This window comes from Echiichthys vipera (assembly GCF_963691815.1).
Source record: "Echiichthys vipera genome assembly, chromosome: X".
In the NCBI taxonomy this organism is placed as follows: Eukaryota; Metazoa; Chordata; class Actinopteri; order Perciformes; family Trachinidae; genus Echiichthys; species Echiichthys vipera.
The window spans coordinates 43,765,158-43,783,588 of NC_139825.1; the positions used below are offsets into that span (position 1 = coordinate 43,765,158).

An 18,431-nucleotide genomic window follows, 5' to 3' on the forward strand; every position below is an offset into this window, starting at 1 on the left:
AAAAAATAAATAAATAAAAAATCCTCAGTCTGGGATGAACCAGCAGGACAAAGGTGTAAAGTAGCTGTAGTTTTGCTCACCGCCTCGTCCAGGTGCTGCCGGTCCGGGTGGTCATTCGGCGTGTGCTTCAGGATCTCCCTGAGCAGCAGCGGGTATTTCACCAGTCGGCTGCGGGGGATGTCCAGGAAGTTCCACAGGTCCAACTTCCTGCTAAACGGCGATTGGAGACAGCGCTGCAAGAAGTCCTGAACCCGTCGATCCTGCTTCTTCTGGTCCAACAAGGTCTTGGCCTTCACCTGGTTACTGCAGTACGATGTGTAGGAGGAGAGACATGGAAGCTGCAGGGACGCAGAAACAGAGACCTGCTCACTGCACAGCCTAGGAGACGGAAAACTGTAATTGTTTTCAGCATGTTGAGATGATGTCAACGAGAAACACCCGCTCACCCAGTCAGTCAGGATGTGACCCACGTGCTCTGTGGACCCGTCAGGTTTTCTGGCCTCTCGGAGGCGACTCAGCAGGTCTGAGGAGAGACGGACGGTTTTGAAATTGTGAAACTAAGCAAAGAGCAACACAGAAACGTCAATCGCAACCAGTTTTTGAGGGGCATCCAGAAAGACTGAGACAGCTACAACAGTTAAGTTAAGTTGGGACTTTTGTTTGTGTATATTCCTGTAAACTCATGTGCTGCATGTAAAGCTGGATATTTTACTGGATATTAGTTTATTCTTATTCATTACACTGATCTGGTTTGAGAAGACCAATCTCCTCAAACAACCGAAAATAGACTTGTTTAGTGTTCATTAAACTTTTACTTCCTTTATGCACAAGAGATAAAACATCTTTTAAAGAGATCTAAGAGGTGCATTTAATCTCTGTGTGCATGTTTAATGTCATAATTTAATCTGAGTCAACAATTCAGACTTGTGACGTATCAAAAAGTATATAGAAATGTTACCTGGTCCTAATGAGATTACGATTGTGACTTTCAGGCCCCACTCCCACTGTCCGTCCGTCCCGTGCCCCGTGCTTTAGGGTCCTTGTCCCCCCCTCCAGGCCCGTTTGTACTCACACTACCTGGGCCTCGGTGAATGCTTCTTGCTGTCCATACGTCATCACGCCGTAACACGTCACACGCATTGATGACGTCATGGCGATGCGTGGCTTTGTTTACAAATCTTTCCATAGACCTCAGCGTTTTTGTGCGTCTTGTCGACTGTTTTTGAATCTTTTCATCGACCAAATCTGCAGTAAACACTCCACCTCCACTCCACCTCCGCATCACACCAACGTGAACCTTTCACCGCCATTGTTTTAAATGTCCGCGCATGGTCCGTCCTTCTTTTTTCTATGTCCCAACAGGCGCACAGGAAATTACCTCAGAACCGTCGTAGGCCTCATGCTCGTACACGTGCAAACGTGCTTTACAAAAGCCCACCTCTCCCAAACGGGCCTTGGCCAGCAACCGCGGGCGCAGCACGGTTGTACTCACACTGGTCAAATTAACTAAACTTTACCCGTGCTTGGGCACGGTACGGATGGACAGTGTGAGTGCGCCCTTAAATAAAAACGACCTACCTTCATGCAGGGGTATCAGCGAGTCCAGAGTGCCAAAGATCTGGTTCAGTTCCTGCTCAGTCATGATTGACAGCTTCAGCATCGGGTCATGGTAGGCCTGCAGCACACACACACACACACACACACACACACACACACACACACACATATGAGCTTACTCAGCACTGTAAAATAAAGATTGGAAGTTCTTTGAGGAAAAATAAAGGTTTTTATTTACCTTCTTAGCCAACTTGAGATCCTCCACCAGGTCTTGTTCACCTTGAGCCAACTCAAATATGGCCTGCAGGGCAAGAGAGAGAGAGTTAAAGTCAAGTGTAAGGCAAGTGTTAATAATGATGATTGTTTGTTGTTTATTATTTATGTTTTTCTTCCTTCTTCCCATAATCCGTCAGCAGCCGTGTTTCTCTCACCTCTTGTCGTTTAATCTCTTTCGGGCTCAGAGGTTGCGTCGCTCCCAGTCGGACGTCGAACGTCTCACTCCAAAGCTTGCTGTCACGGCGCTTTGCGGCCGGGACCGCTGCCGTGGAAACCCGTGTTGCCATCGTGGAGGAGGAGGGGTTGGAGACTGACGCTGAGATAACACGCATCTTCATTACGGAGGAGGAGGAGGAGGAGGAGGGGGGAGGATGAACATCTCTCTCCGTCTGACTCTCATTACGAAAACTGATGGAGCGCTGCAGAGACAGACAGGTGGTTACATTATAAAATAATACATTTTAATATATTTAATGTCAATAGAAATATCAGTATTTATCGCAAATATTCTACCGTTAGTTTCCGGTTCCACAAATAAAAGTTGGATTCATTTTTTTCACACAATTCTGACTTTGTAGTCAATTTTGGATGAAGTCAGCAACTATGGCACTACGTTTTTTTCTCCGAGGCTCATGGGTATTGTAGTTTTTAGTACAGTCTGTTACAAACTGAGCGAAGAAACATGAACCGATGAAATTAACATGAACCAGGGGAAACATTTTACAACTTTATGGGAAAAAAACAAAACGGCAAAGACGTGTGATTGGTGGTTCACCTGCAGCGTCTGACCAATCCTCTTCAGCGGTGCGGTCTTGACGGGAGGCAGCAGGGCGGCCAGAGACGTCACCCTGGACACGAGTTTACTGCGCTTGGTGCTCGGCTCCTGGACGAGAGAACAGAGTCAAACTGTGAAAAACTCTCCAGCATTAATATCTGCTGATGAATCGTCTGGTCTGCAACCAGAGGACGATTGGAGGTTCTGCTAAATATCATTCAATAAAATAATATAATTACATTTTTGGTTTTCTGGGAATAGACGAGACAAAGGAAGTTTATTTATAAAGCACATTTCAGCAAATTTCACTTTCAATTCAAAGAGGTTTACATGAAACATTAAAGAGAACAGAAAATAAAAACAAGATGAAATAGAATAAGACAGAAGACTTATCTTAGAATAAGATATGAATTAGATTAATCGAACAATTTAACAAAACGTTTCTGGAACGACTTGTCCAATGAGTCTGAACACATTGTCCAGAGTGTGTGTGTGTGTGTGTGTGTGCGTGTGTGTGTGTGTGTGTGTGTGTGTGTGTGTGTGTGCATGTGTGTGTGTGTGTGTGTGTGTGTGTGTGTAGACTGTTTAAGTACTTTGCTGGAAAGTTTATTCTGTATTGTTAATGTTCTGCAGGTTAAACAATAGTGTGACTCAAAGTCTTCCCCTCTGTGTGTGTGTGTGCGCCTGTGTGTGTGTGTGTGTGTGTGTGTGTGTGCGTGCGTGTGTGCGTGCGTGTGTGTGTGTGTGTGCTTGTGTGTGTGTGTGTGTGTGTGTGTGTGTGTGTGTGTGTGTGTGTGTGTGTGTGTGTGTGTGTGTGTGTGTGTGTGTGTGTGCGCGCGTGTGTGCGTGTGAGTCAGCTGACCTACTGGAACACACTCTATTTCTATCAACAAAGTCAGGAACCAGTCGACCAAAAATAAATAGCTAAACCTCAGTTAGTTTTCTTTTTTTGTTTCCCCGAAGTCAAAGAAATATTTTCGACTTCAAGTTCACGTCACAGATTTCTGTCAGTTTTCTATGATTCATCTCTTGGAATCAGCGTTAGAGACAGGACTTTAGATTAAAAGCCCCAAAACACAACATGTAAACACCAGCTGAATTACGTCACTATCACTTCCTAAGCAGATGATACTGTTGTATTTATTAAAGATTTAACTGTCGATGTATTTGTGTCACGCTTGAGGATTTTCCATCGGACATGCTGTAACGGGTTTCCGTGTGTGATGGAGCTTCAGCTGATTCAATCTGACAAAGATCAATTCAGTGCAGTTGGTCAGCGATAGACTTGTTACCTAATTACAGCAGGTTTCCAGCACACTGACTCTCAGGACAAGAGTAGAACTACCGAACATGTTGTGCTTGATTAATAACTCATGTTTTGTTGCCTTTATTGGCATCGAACATCATCATCATCATCATCATCATCATCTGTGATACGGATTTCCAATCAATGTTGTTTCTGAAACCATAATGGTTGCTGTTTCCTAACTGGTCATTGTTATATCTATATATATATATATATAGATAAACTAAAGTAAACGCATCTCATCTCATCTCATCTTCAACCTCTTATCCGGGGTCAGGTCGTGGGGGCAGCAGCTTTAGCAGGGGACCCCAAACTTCCCTTTCCTGGGCCACATTAACCAGCTCTACCTGGGGGATCCTGAGGCGTTCCCAGGCCAGTGTGGAGATATAATCTCTCCACCTGGTCCTGGGTCTCCCCCGAGGCCTCCTCGACAGCTGGACGTGCCTGGAACACCTCCCTAGGGAGGCGCCCAGGGTTCATCCTTACTAGATGATCCTGAACCACCTCAACTGGCTCCTTTCAACGCAAAGGAGCAGCGGCTCTACTCAGAGTTCCTCACGGATGCTGAACTTCTCCCCCTCTCTCTAAGGGAGACTCCAGCCCCCCTCCTGAGAAAACACATTTCTGCTGCTTGTACCCGCGGCAATGCGGTCGTCCAGCCTGGTGCCTCGTGCTCGACGGGCACCAGGCTGGACGAGCACCAGACTCGACGAGTGGCATTTGACACTTAAGTGACACTCAGACAGGGAGTGATAATGTTTGACTGCTTGAAGGAAGTGAAAGCCGACCTGAGAGGACACGGAAAATAACAAACAGCTAAACAAACGATAAACGATAAACAACATGAGGTTCACTCACATGTCAAGCATGATGTCGGTCGCCTCGCTGTTGTTTTGGTTCAAGTTGGAGAAAACAAACAGCAGTGTCAGGCTGTTTTAAGGCCTGAAGCAAAATCTGCTTTTACAAACATCCAGACGTCGTCGTCACAGAAGAGTAAAGTTCATCAAAAGACAAACTAATGAAAGAACTCACTTGATGCCATATAGCAGGGGTGTCAAACTCAGGCCCCTGGGCCAAATCTGACCCGCGGTGTAATTATATTTGGCCCGCAAGATCATATCCAGGTTCTCTGAGAGCTGGTCCGTGAGTATAAAGCACATCCACGTCTACTTTTCTGTTGACAAACATGAGCATCCATGCTACCAGTCTCTGCAGACACACTTAATCCACCCCTCCCCAAAAACGACCCAAAGAAAGATGGAGGACAGGATCTTTCAGCAGCGGTGGGAGGCAGATTATCTGTTTTTTTTCTTTTTTAGTAAAGAAAGATGAAAACACCACAAAAACGTGAAGAAACGACTAAAAACAGACTCAAAACACCACAAAAAGATGACAAAACGACTAAAAACAGACACAAAACACCACAAAAACGACCCAAAGAAAGATGGAGGACAGGATCTTTCAGCAGATGATCTGTGTCTGAAGGTAAAGAGCTGTTTGTCACCGTGGCTGTAACCAAAGAATCAAACAGAAGAAACACCACGACAAGAACAAGGAGCTGCACTGGAAAGGTTCAACGTTACACATCTGGAGAGAAGGGAACACACGCACATTTGCAGTCTTTTTTTTTTTTAATAAATGTTGAGTTTGGGACGAAACTTGGTCCCAGTTTTTAAATTTGGCCCTCTGTGAATTGGAGTTTGACACCGCTGCCATAGAGTCTCATAGTAAAGATAATTTAGGACATTAGTGACGTCAGGAGGGTGTTAAACTGAAAACGAACACAAACCTTTTCTCCGTAGAGCATAACTCCACAGTTTAAGAGTAATGTTTCAAAGTTTTAATCAGTAAAAACTAAATGAGATTCACCTCCACTGTGTTGGTTTGAAAGCAGAGGGGGAAAATAAGCGATTATCAACATGGTGACCGAAATATTGAGTGAAAACAGACTTTTTCTACGCGTGTTGTGAACTGATATGACTCTACAAGAAGGCGGTTTTCTTTTGTTTGTCAAAGAATATCTCACATTGTTATATGTTGCACTTGCAATGTGTTACAACTAATTCTATAAATGAAAACAGATGTTTCAAATAAGATAAATAGCGCCAATAGGCACCATTTTAAATCACACCAAGCATCGTTTTTATGCATTATATGTTCTGGGAAAAAAGGTTTTCATATAAAGAAATAACAATACCTCTCTAAACTTGATATTAACAGCGCGCAGATACAACCCAAACTATCTACACACACACTTTCTTACAAGTGCAGTAACTACGAAATAATCTAAACAATAACAAAAATGGTATAAACTCCTCTGCAGACATGTGAATGTTGCTTAATTGAATTAATGTTGTAACATACTTTATTTTTTCTTATTATTTTGTGACCAAATTTAATTTTGTATCATTTTGTGTTTGTTTTTCTTTTGACATGTTAAAATAAACTCAAATTAAATTAATTTCAATGCCTTTATAGTTTGTTTACTGTCCCAACAAATACATTTTGGGGACCTCAATGACAGATGATGGTTCACTCGTTTGCGGTAATATCATTTTTACCCAAATCAAACCTAACTTCATACTTTCAGGCTCAAAACTGCAGAACTATTGGTAATTAAATGCAAGAATACTGACTTTCATCGTCTAAACCAAGAAGTCCTGTAAGTTTAGCATTAAATGTACAAATAATAAACATAAATACCACGACGCGATACTTGAGATTACATTAATTAAACACAAAGACATTTCACTTTGTGCTGAGGTAAGCAGTAGTTTCATAGAGGAGACTTCCTCCGTCTTACCTCCACCTGTTTCCCCATGTTGTTGTTGTTGTTGTTGTTTTTCCCTTTGACAAACTCCACAAAGCATCCAGACTTAAACCGGTGCCCCACCACCATACTGCTCACCACACAGGTACAGGATCTGGACCTACCCCAGTACCAAGAGAGTATCCAGAACCACTTTCAGACCAGCAGCGTGTCCAGGTGTGAGCGTTCAGACGCAGTTTAACGATGGTGAGAAGTCTGGAAATGTCCCGGTGCAACAAATTAAGTTGTCTGAGGATCCAGGAACTGTTCGGAGAAGATTGTGAGGCAGCTACGGAGAGTGCGATACCGGCGAAACGTCAGGTAGAGCGCTCAGAAGCTGTGAAGACCCCAGTCAAAGGGGGTCAGGTGCTGCTCAGGTGTACTACAGGTGCTGTTACAGAATCCACAAGGAGTCTAGAGGGGGTCTGGGACCGGTTTTGTACCAGAGGTGTTTCCTGGACCGACAGAAGTGGAGTATCTGGATCCAGCTCGGTACCAACCGTGTCCAGAGAGAGTCTAGTGAAGGTTTGACGTCTCTGTTAAGTAGCTTTCTCATTCTCTGTGACGGCTGTCCACGCATCCCCCTCCCCCCCTCTCCCTCTCTCTCTCCCCCCCCCCCCCCTCTCTCTCTCTCTCTCTCTCTCTCTCTCTCTCTCTGACTCACCCACTCTCTCATTTTACCTACTTCCTTCCTTTATCCCCTTTTTCCCCGCCGTCTTTGTTTGTTTTTTTCATTTTAACTTTTTGCTTTTCTTAGAAACAATTCAGATAAGAACATTTTTGTAATAAATCCCATAAGAATTGACGTGTTTTCTGTGTCACCACAGCCTGATATCTCTTCTTCCTCTGTGCTGTTACATGAATAATGATTAAAAACACACCACTGAGTCACAGTATTGCACCGGGTGACGTGTTCATTCATTACACTGCAGTTTACTATGATACAGATCATTAAATATGGTTTAATCCGCTGCAGAAATAGCACTATTCCCTCCTCTTTGAGTGAGATTTAATCAGAAATTCAGGAAATATCTGATCCCTTGTTTAGTGATTAAACTATATATTTGTGAGTTTTCTAAAGATTTTAATTAATGGAACAACGTGGGAAAGTCAGAAAGACCAAAACATTATTGGTTTTGATCTTATTTTCCTGTAAAATGTAATAAAGTGACATAAAAATACTATATTTATCTTTAAAATGTAATAAAGTGACATAAAAGCACAATATTTTCCTGTAAAATGTAATTAAGTGATATAAAAGCACAATATTTTCCTGTAAAATGTAATTAAGTGATATAAAAGCACAATATTTTCCTGTAAAATGTAATAAAGTGACATAAAAGCACAATATTTTCCTGTAAAATGTAGTAAAGTCACATAAAAAGTACTATAGTTTCCTGTAAAATGTAATAAAGGGACATAAAAAGTACTATATTTATCTTTAAAATGTAATAAAGTGACATAAAAAATACTATATTTATCTTTGAAATGTAATAAAGTGACATAAAAGTACTATATTTATCTTTAAAATGTAATAAAGTGACATAAAAAGTACTATATTTATCTGTAAAATGTAATGAAGGGACATAAAAGCACAATATTTTACTGTAAAATGTAGTAAAGTGACATAAAAGCACAATATTTTACTGTAAAATGTAATAAAGTGACATAAAAGCACAATATTTTACTGTAAAATGTAGTAAAGTGACATAAAAAGCACAATATTTTCCTGTAAAATGTAATTAAGTGATATAAAAGCACAATATTTTCCTGTAAAATGTAATAAAGTGACATAAAAGCACAATATTTTCCTGTAAAATGTAGTAAAGTCACATAAAAAGTACTATAGTTTCCTGTAAAATGTAATAAAGGGACATAAAAAGTACTATATTTATCTTTAAAATGTAATAAAGTGACATAAAAAATACTATATTTATCTTTGAAATGTAATAAAGTGACATAAAAGTACTATATTTATCTTTAAAATGTAATAAAGTGACATAAAAAGTACTATATTTATCTGTAAAATGTAATGAAGGGACATAAAAGCACAATATTTTACTGTAAAATGTAGTAAAGTGACATAAAAGCACAATATTTTACTGTAAAATGTAATAAAGTGACATAAAAGCACAATATTTTACTGTAAAATGTAGTAAAGTGACATAAAAAGCACAATATTTTCCTGTAAAATGTAGTAAAGTGACATAAAAGCACAATATTTTCCTGTAAAATGTAATAAAGTGGCATAAAAAGCACAATATTTATCTTTAAAATGTAATAAAGTGGCATAAAAGCACAATATTTATCTTTAAAATGTAATAAAGTGACATAAAAGCACAATATTTATCTTTAAAATGTAATAAAGTGACATAAAAGCACAATATTTATCTTTAAAATGTAATAAAGTGACAAAAAAAAGTACTATATTTATCTTTAAAATGTAATAAAGTGACAAAAAAAAGTACTATATTTATCTTTAAAATGTAATAAAGTGACAAAAAAAGTACTATATTTATCTGTAAAATGTAATAAAGGGACATAAAAAGTACTATATTTATCTGTAAAATGTAATAAAGTGACATAAAAAGTACTATATTTATCTTTAAAATGTAATAAAGTGACATAAAAAGTACTATATTTATCTGTAAAATGTAATAAAGTGACATAAAAAGTACTATATTTATCTGTAAAATGTAATAAAGTGACATAAAAAGTACTATATTTATCTTTAAAATGTAATAAAGTGACATAAAAAGTACAATGTCTTCCTGTTAATTGTAATAAAGTGAAATAAAAATATAATATTTTCCTTCAAAACTTAATAAAGTTAACATGAGGAAAGCGGCGATAAGAAAAATATATCAGATAAGGTACAGATACCTCAAAATGTTACCAAATTATCTTAACTCAACAGTTTATTGTCGTGTGTGTGTGTGTGTGTGTGTGTGTGTGTGTGTGTGTGTGTGTGTGTGTGTGTGTGATACTGGAGCGACTGTTCAGTTCCACATCGGTCGATATCCGAGCTGTAATTACCAAAGACAGAGTCGCCTGCAGGCGCCAAACGCTCTGTCCTGGTTTTACAGCAGTTTTCAAGTCAATAAGTGTGTGTGTGTGTGTGTTTGTGTGTTTGTGTGTAAACTTGTGTTACGCATACATCTGTTTAAAGACACATTTTGGTAAGAGTTAGGTTTAAGGAGGTAGAGGTTATGGAGTAAGGGTGATTTATTTAAAAATCCGTCCCGTACGTTCGCTTGTAACAGTTCAGGACACGTGTTTATGGAGGTGCAAAGTAGCGTTAATTACTTTATTCCCAAGTGGAAAAACTAATGTTTCTATAAAGAACTGACGATGTAATAAAGTGAGATAAAAGCACAATAGTTTCCTGTAAAATGTAATAAAGTGACATAAAAAGTACTATATTTATCTTTAAAATGTAATAAAGGGACATAAAAGCACAATATTTCCCTGTGAAATGCAATAAAGTGACAAAAAAGTACAATATTTTCATGTAAAATGTAATAAAGTGACATAAAAAGCACTATATTTATCTTTAAAATGCAATAAAGTGGCGTAAAAGTACTATATTTTCCTGTAAAATGTAATAAAGTGACATAAAAAGTACTATATTTATCTTTAAAATGGAATAAAGTGACATAAAAGCTCAATATTTTCCTGTAAAATGTAGTAAAGTGACATAAAAGCTCAATATTTTCCTGTAAAATGTAATAAAGTGACATAAAAAGCACTATATTTATCTTTAAAATGCAATAAAGTGGCATAAAAGCTCAATATTTTCCTGTAAAATGTAGTAAAGTGACATAAAAAGCACTATATTTATCTTTAAAATGCAATAAAGTGGCGTAAAAGTACTATATTTTCCTGTAAAATGTAATAAAGTGACATAAAAAATACTATATTTATCTTTAAAATGTAATAAAGTGACATAAAAGCACAATATTTTCATGTAAAATGTAATAAAGGGACATAAAAGCACAATATTTTCCTGTAAAATGTAGTAAAGTGATGGGAAAATGAGAAAATAAAAGAGCGTGCTTTTATTCTGAAGGCCTTATTGCTAAGGGGTCGAAGAAAAACCCGTTGCCTCTGACCTCGGTTTACTAAAGCGCATCGATAACCCCGAGGGCCTCAGCAGATATTAATTAACCAGTGAAAACATCTATAATCACTCTGGTGACGGACAGAAAGTAAATAAATAAGTAAATAATCACAGTTAGGACCTTTAATTACACTCTGTACACTTACGACGTGTTCCTGCTGTTCCTGATTTATAATGGTTTTCTACTTTATCTCATTTACATTTTTACACTAAACTTAATTTTCTTTTTTTACACTTTGGTAACTCTTTGTTTTACGGGTAGTTTCCCATAATTTCCTTCAAACCATCTGATATATACAGGTTCCAGGGTACTTCCCATTAATTAATTGCAACTAATTATTACTGTAAACTACAGAAACGGTCAATACATCATCTTTAATCACCCTATAGACTCATTTCTGAATACAAGTCAAACAAATAATAATAATAATAATAATAACAACATAATATTTCATATCTCTGGAGCCTTAAAGGATTAAAATTGTCCGGCATTATTCAAACACATCAGATGAAAATCACAATATTTCCCTGAAAAATGTAATAAAGTGACATAAAAAGTACTATATTTATCTTTAAAATGTAATAAAGTGACATAAAAGCACTATATTTATCTTTAAAATGTAATAAAGGGACATAAAAAGCACAATATTTTGCTGTAAAATGTAATAAAGTGACATAAAAAGTACTATATTTATCTTTAAAATGTAATAAAGTGAAATAAAAAGCACAATATTTTCCTGTAAAATGTAATAAAGTGACATAAAAAGCACAATATATTTTTAAAATGTAATAAAGGGACATAAAAAGCACAATATTTTGCTGTAAAATGTAATAAAGTGACATAAAAAGTACTATATTTATCTTTAAAATGTAATAAAGGGACATAAAAAGTACTATATTTATCTTTAAAATGTAATAAAGGGACATAAAAAGTACTATATTTATCTTTAAAATGTAATAAAGTGACATAAAAGTACTATATTTATCTTTAAAATGTAATAAAGTGACATAAAAAGTACTATATTTATCTTTAAAATGTAATAAAGGGACATAAAAAGTATTATATTTATCTTTAAAATGTAATAAAGTGACATAAAAGTACTATATTTATCTTTAGAATGTAATAAAGTGACATAAAAGTACTATATTTATCTTTAAAATGTAATAAAGTGACATAAAAGTACTATATTTATCTTTAAAATGTAATAAAGTGACATAAAAAGTACTATATTTATCTTTAAAATGTAACAAAGTGACATAAAAAGTACTATATTTATCTTTAAAATGCAATAAAGTGGCATAAAAGCACAATATTTATCTTTAAAATGTAATAAAGTGACATAAAAAGTACTATATTTATCTTTAAAATGTAATAAAGTGACATAAAAAGCACTATATTTATCTTTAAAATGTAATAAAGTGATGGGAAAATGAGAAAATAAAAGAGCGTGCTTTTATTCTGAAGGCCTTATTGTTAAGGCGTAGAAGAAAAACCCGTTGCCTCTGACCTCGGTTTACTAAAGCGCATCGATAACCCCGAGGGCCTCAGCAGATATTAATTAACCAGTGAAAACATCTATAATCACTCTGGTGACGGACAGAAAGTAAATAAATAAGTAAATAATCACAGTTAGGACCTTTAATTACACTCTTTACACTTACGACGTGTTCGTTCTGTTTCCGATTTATAATGTTTTTCTACTTTATCTCATTTACATTTTTACACTAAACTTAATTTTCTTTTTTTACACTTTGGTAACTCTTTGTTTTACGGGTAGTTTTACATAATTTCCTTCAAACCATCTGATATATACAGGTTCCAGGGTACTTCCCATTAATTAATTGCAACTAATTATTACTGTAAACTACAGAAACGGTCAATACATCATCTTTAATCACCCTATAGACTCATTTCTGAATACAAGTCAAACAAATAATAATAATAATAATAATAACAACATAATATTTCATGTCTCTGGAGCCTTAAAGGATTAAATTTGTCTGGAATTATTCAAATACATCAGATGAAAATCACTATATTTCCCTGAAAAATGTAATAAAGTGACATAAAAGCACAATATTTATCTTTAAAATGTAATAAAGTGACATAAAAAGTACTATATTTATCTTTAAAATGTAATAAAGTGACATAAAAAGCACAATATTTTGCTGTAAAATGTAATAAAGTGACATAAAAAGCACAATATTTATCTTTAAAATGTAATAAAGTGACATAAAAAGCACAATATTTCCCTGAAAAATGTAATAAAGCACATTTCTGATTTCATTGTACCGCTGCTACGATGACCTCATTTCCCCTCTGGGATAAATAAAGTTATCTATCTATCTATTGATCGATCAATCAGTCAATCTATCTAAAATTAAATAACGCCTTCCACTGTAAAAGGCCGTGCCGGGCACAAACTGAGGATGGAAATGGACCAGTTTAAGAAATGTCCCTCCACTGGGCCTCAGTGATGTCTACCCCCAGATCCTTTTCCCATGCATTGTTAGGTGAGGCAGTGGGGACTGGGCTCAGAAGAGCAATCTTATTATAAATGACAGACATCAGTCGTTTGTGTTGTACGTGGAGAGACAGGAATTGGTCCATCTCAGCTTCAGGGGGCGGTTCTGAAAATGTGGGAATAGCTTTTGGATAAAATGTCTCATTGAAGGTACCGCAAAAGTGGCTTTTAGGCCGGCTGTGTTTGTCCGACATAGATGCAAAAGACGCAAAAACACCTTCGTCTTACAGGTCCTTAAGCGTTCTGAGGACCTTATCTGACCATATGCGGAACGCAGGGTTGGTGCACGAAGGCAGAAACGCATGGTTATTCAAAACTGGGGCAACGACCGAAGCCATTTGCGAGCCGTACTGCCTCCTGAACTGGATCCAAATTTTAACGGTATTAACGATAACTGGATTAGATGAGACCTTGTGAGCAGTTAAGGGCAGATGTGAGCAAATCTTAGAGTGTAAAGAGCAGGAGGACGATTATCTCAGTATGAGCCCAGGGTGGGCGGATGCCTGCAACTTCACCGCAGAGTCAATACTAAAGCTTATTAATGTTGCAGGCCCAGAAGTAGTGGTGCAAATTAGGAAGTGCTACTCCCCCTTCAGGTTTAGGGAGTTGAAGAATATGTTTTTTTGATACAGGCTGCTTTATTTTGCCAGATAAAGGTGTTAAGTTGTTGGTCTAGATTAGTGAAGAACGACTTGTTCAGACAAATTGGGAGATGCTGAAAAAGATACAGAAACTTTGGTAGAATGACCATCTTAATAAGATTAACCCGGCCTACAACGGACAGGGGGCGGCCTGCCCATCTAGACAAGTCTGACTTGCATTTATCCAATAGTGACTGGAAGTTCTTTTGAGAAAGGTCCCTGAAGGAGCTGGTGACAAACACCCCCAAATACTTGAACCCCTCATCAGCTGTTTGAAAGGGGAATATGGATTGTGGGAATGATCTCGCCAAGGGGTTTGAAATAAATAAGAGGAGGTCGTCTGCATATAAGGAGAGTTTATGGACCAGGCCAAAATGAGTGATGACTTCAAACTCATTCTGGGTTCTGAGCCAGATGGCTAACGGCTCGATGGCTATGTTGAACAACAAGGGGGAGAGCAGACAGCCCTGCCGGGTCCCACGCCTGAGAGGGAAACATGCTGAATGGACGCTGTTAAATACAGAAGCTTAACCCAAGAAACAAAATTAGAATCAAAGCAAAATTTCTCCAAGATGAAAAATAGATAGTCCGACTCTACCCGGCCGAAGGTTTTCCCTACGTTCAGCGCAACTACAACTTCAGGATTGTCCGACCTCCGGAGCGTCGTCCTCGTAGATGGAGATGGAGGAGCCTCTGGACTGTAGCATGCCTCTCCTAGCGCGGGCTTCGCGTATGATCTTCTCCTTCACCTGATACCTGTGCAGCCTGATAATGACTGGCCGTGCTCTCTGCCCTGGCTTCGGCTTCTTGGATAGCATGTGTTGAGCCCTGTCACATTCCAGCGGTGACTTCAAGACGCCTTTGCCGAAAAACTCCACGAGCAGCTCTGCAAAGAAGGCTATTGGCCGCAACCCCTCCACTGATTCAGGAAGGCCGATCACTCTGAGGTTGCTAACTTTAGCTAACAGCTTAGCGTGGAGGCCTCCCGTGCCTGCAGACGCTCCTCTTCTAAATTCGCATTTACCTTGAGGGAGCCTATCTTCTGGGGTCGGACACTGTGGCGTGGACATGGTACAGTTTTGGTTTGAGCGTTGAAATAGAGGCTTTGAAATCAGCAGATAGGGCTTTGCGGTGCTCTTCCAGAAGGCTAACGATGGCCGCCATGCTGAGCTCCTCACCTGCCTCATCTGCGAGGCTAACTTCTTCCCCTGGTGTTTTAGAGTCTGTCTGGTCGCATACGTCGACATATCTCGGTGAAGTGTCCGTCAAACGAGACAAATATTACTATTTGCTCTGAATTTCGGGGCCTGAAGCTTGAAATTATCAAGGTTGTAGGAGCAAACTCTACACACCTCTACTCAATCTTTTTTTTTCTTTTTGCTTAAATGTCTGCAATAGTAGAACTATTTATCATCATTCATTCATGCATCTTCAACCGCTTGTCCCTGTCGGGGTCTCGGGGGGCTGGAGCCGATCCCAGCTGACATCGGGCGTGAGGTGGGGTCCACCCTGGACAGGACGCCAGTCTATCACAGGACACATAGAGACGAACAGAGACAGACAACCATTCACACCTACGGGTGATTTAGAGTCATCAATGAACCGAACACCTGCACGTCTTTGGACTGTGGGAGGAAACCGGAGAACCCGGAGAAAACCCACGCAGACACGGGGAGAACATGCAAACTCCACACAGAAGGGCCCAGAACGGGATGCGAACCTGGAACCTTCTTGCTGTGAGGTGTTATTAATACATATATATTTGAATTTATTTCATTGTTTTGTTTTTTCTTTACATATTCAGAATGAACATTTCAATGAATACATGAGAGTAGCAAAATAAAACTAGACTTTACACATTAGATTGTACATGTGTACGTAATAAAGTGGCCCCTGAGCATCATAATAAATGACTAATGAATGTTTATTTAGTTTGGTTTAAACTGAGCAGTTCAAACTACACATAATTAATTAAACTAAAATAACTTTCTTATTCATCTCCAGTCCATGCGGACAGTGCTGCTCCAGGAGAGAATCTAAACCCCTGCCGTGACCTCTGACCTTTAAATCAGTGTGAGCAGTCTCCAGGTCCTGCGGGTTCACTCAGAACATAATACGACTGCGTGTGAGTCACTGAGCTGCAGGGAGTAACAGCAGGGAAACAATAGCGTGTCATTTATTCCAGGTTCGTTTATCTGCCAGCGCTGGTCTGTAAAGAAAAGAAGACTGATGGTGTGTTTGGGTCTGTTTGTCCCACTGAGGTATACGGTGAAAAGGGTGGACATCCTGTGTTGGACTGAGCGGGGAGGGGAAACGCCCGGGAAGGAACGGGGCTGCTGGCAGAAAAGCTAAAAATACAGACGTGTACATGAGGTGGGGCCCAACACGAGGGCTGAGGAACCCCGAGGGTCCGAATATACAATAATCCACAGTCAGAGCTGGAGATAAAGTATAAAGTCCCACAATCACAGCTGCTGCCTGGCTCATGGACACCTACAATGGACCTCATAAGAGTTTTTACTAAGATTCTGAGATTCACAGATGATTTTATTATTTGGGTTTGGTAAGAACAGAATCTCCGCACACTCAAGAGCACATCTGAGTGCTGACAGGTTTGTTCAAACATGTGGTTATAGCATTTTCTTCACTTCTAAGATTGTATGGACGTATAATGAGACAATGGGCAGAGACATGTAAGGGCGCACTCACTCTGTGCGTCCGTCCTGTGCCCTTTGCTTTAGGGTACTTGTCCCCCCCTCCAGGCCCGTTTGTACTCACACTACCTGGGCCTCGGTGAATGCTTCTTGCTGCCTATACGTCATCACGCCGTAACACGTCACACGCATTGATGACGTCATCGCGATGCGTCGCTTTGTTTACAAATCTTTCCGTAGACCTCAGAGTTTTTGTGCGTCTTGTCGACTGTTTTTGAATCTTTTCATCGACCAAATCTGCAGTAAACACTCCACCTCCGCATCACACCAACGTGAACCTTTCGCCGCCATTGTAGTGTTGTCACGATACCAAAATTATGACTTCGGTACGATACCTGCCTAAAATATCTCGATACCGATACTGAAACGATACCACGGCAGAAAACTAAAACATCAGCAAAAGTAATGGAATAAAATATTAGATGACAAAATGTGGAACTTAAAATTATTTATTTTTATTCATTACAACACTTAAACTTAAAAAGTCAAAATAAATATAGAGATTTTTGTCAAAGCTGCAGAACTTTATGCTTATGCTTGCATACTACTAATATTATCATCATTATTTCAGGTTGATAGTTAACTTAGCTGCCAATGTGGTTACAAGCATCTCTGTGTCCAAAAAGACAAGTGTCTTGTGTTATTTATTTGTCTTGTTTGCTCTCACAGATTATTTAATGACCTGATTTTCCATTTAAAGCTCAGTGTTTGTAGTAGAAAAAAATTAACAGCACATTAACTACAATTCTATTCAGCATAAAAATAATTGTAAATCTGGCAATTCATAAAATAAGATAATACTTTATTCGTCCCACAAAAGGGAAATTTGCAATTTGTATTTTAAGTTGATAAAATTCAAACCTTGTATTATCAGCCTGCAAACTACATTAGTGCAGTAAAGTATAACACAAATGACCCAGACCCGGTGGAGGTCTGTGCTCTTACTATACCATTTTCTAATAATGTAAATTACAATATATCTTGTAAATTTTTGACAATAATGTACATGCTATGATTATATTACTAGCACCGGTTGACTTAAAATGAGTGTTGTTGATTATCATACTTGTGAACACCAGCGCATGTTATCGTAAAGTTCATGTCACCAACGGAACGTTGCGTTAGCAGACAGAGATATGTGGAACCACATCGGACTGTTAAACAGCTTCTCCCCTGACTGCCTCCTGCAATTCTGATGGGAAAACAGTTCGCTTGACTTCATCCGGGGGATATTTAACGTTATCTATTGCTAACCTGCAGCTCTTTGAACTCTCGGTGCAAATCGGGGTGTCTGTCCGCGAGATGCTTCGCCAGGTTGGACGTGTTGCCTTCCTTGGTCATCACCGACTTATAGCATCTCTTACATACGGGCCTTGTGGTGTCCGTGGGCTTGCCCTCGCTGTCTGCAATGTAAGCGAAATATTTCCATATTTCGCTCCGTGCGTCTGCTTTTACAACAAGCCTCGGACGGTCGGCAGGAGCACTCGTGAGACTTTCGGCCATGTCTGTCTCGCTCTGCTCTGTGACTGTCTGTCACCGTAAAGCCACGCCCACTCCGTCTGCAGGCAGCGAGGAAGCAGAGAGAAGCTGCACAGACACGCTGTCGCAGAAAATTCAGAAAGTACCGATACTAATAAAACGTGAAAAAGTATCGTTCTTAACGGCTGGGTACCGCGGTACCTTTCTAGTATCGGTATACCGTGCAACA

The 18,431-nt window shown here is 38.9% G+C and overlaps 1 protein-coding gene across 1 annotated transcript in view; it reads right to left on the reverse strand.

Moving 5' to 3' along the window:
• The window catches only part of arhgef3 (Rho guanine nucleotide exchange factor (GEF) 3), a gene marked incomplete at its 3' end in the record, with an annotated part of 53,054 nt that overhangs the window by 6,544 nt on the left and 28,079 nt on the right, over positions 1 to 18,431 (reverse strand). The window contains exons 4-9 of the mRNA XM_083939638.1: positions 2,609 to 2,716; positions 1,989 to 2,252; positions 1,796 to 1,858; positions 1,579 to 1,675; positions 447 to 523; positions 81 to 338 (exon numbers count right to left, since the gene is read on the reverse strand). Coding sequence (XP_083795764.1) covers positions 81 to 338; positions 447 to 523; positions 1,579 to 1,675; positions 1,796 to 1,858; positions 1,989 to 2,252; positions 2,609 to 2,716 — 867 coding nt within the window. The remainder of the gene's footprint in view (positions 1 to 80; positions 339 to 446; positions 524 to 1,578; positions 1,676 to 1,795; positions 1,859 to 1,988; positions 2,253 to 2,608; positions 2,717 to 18,431) is intronic.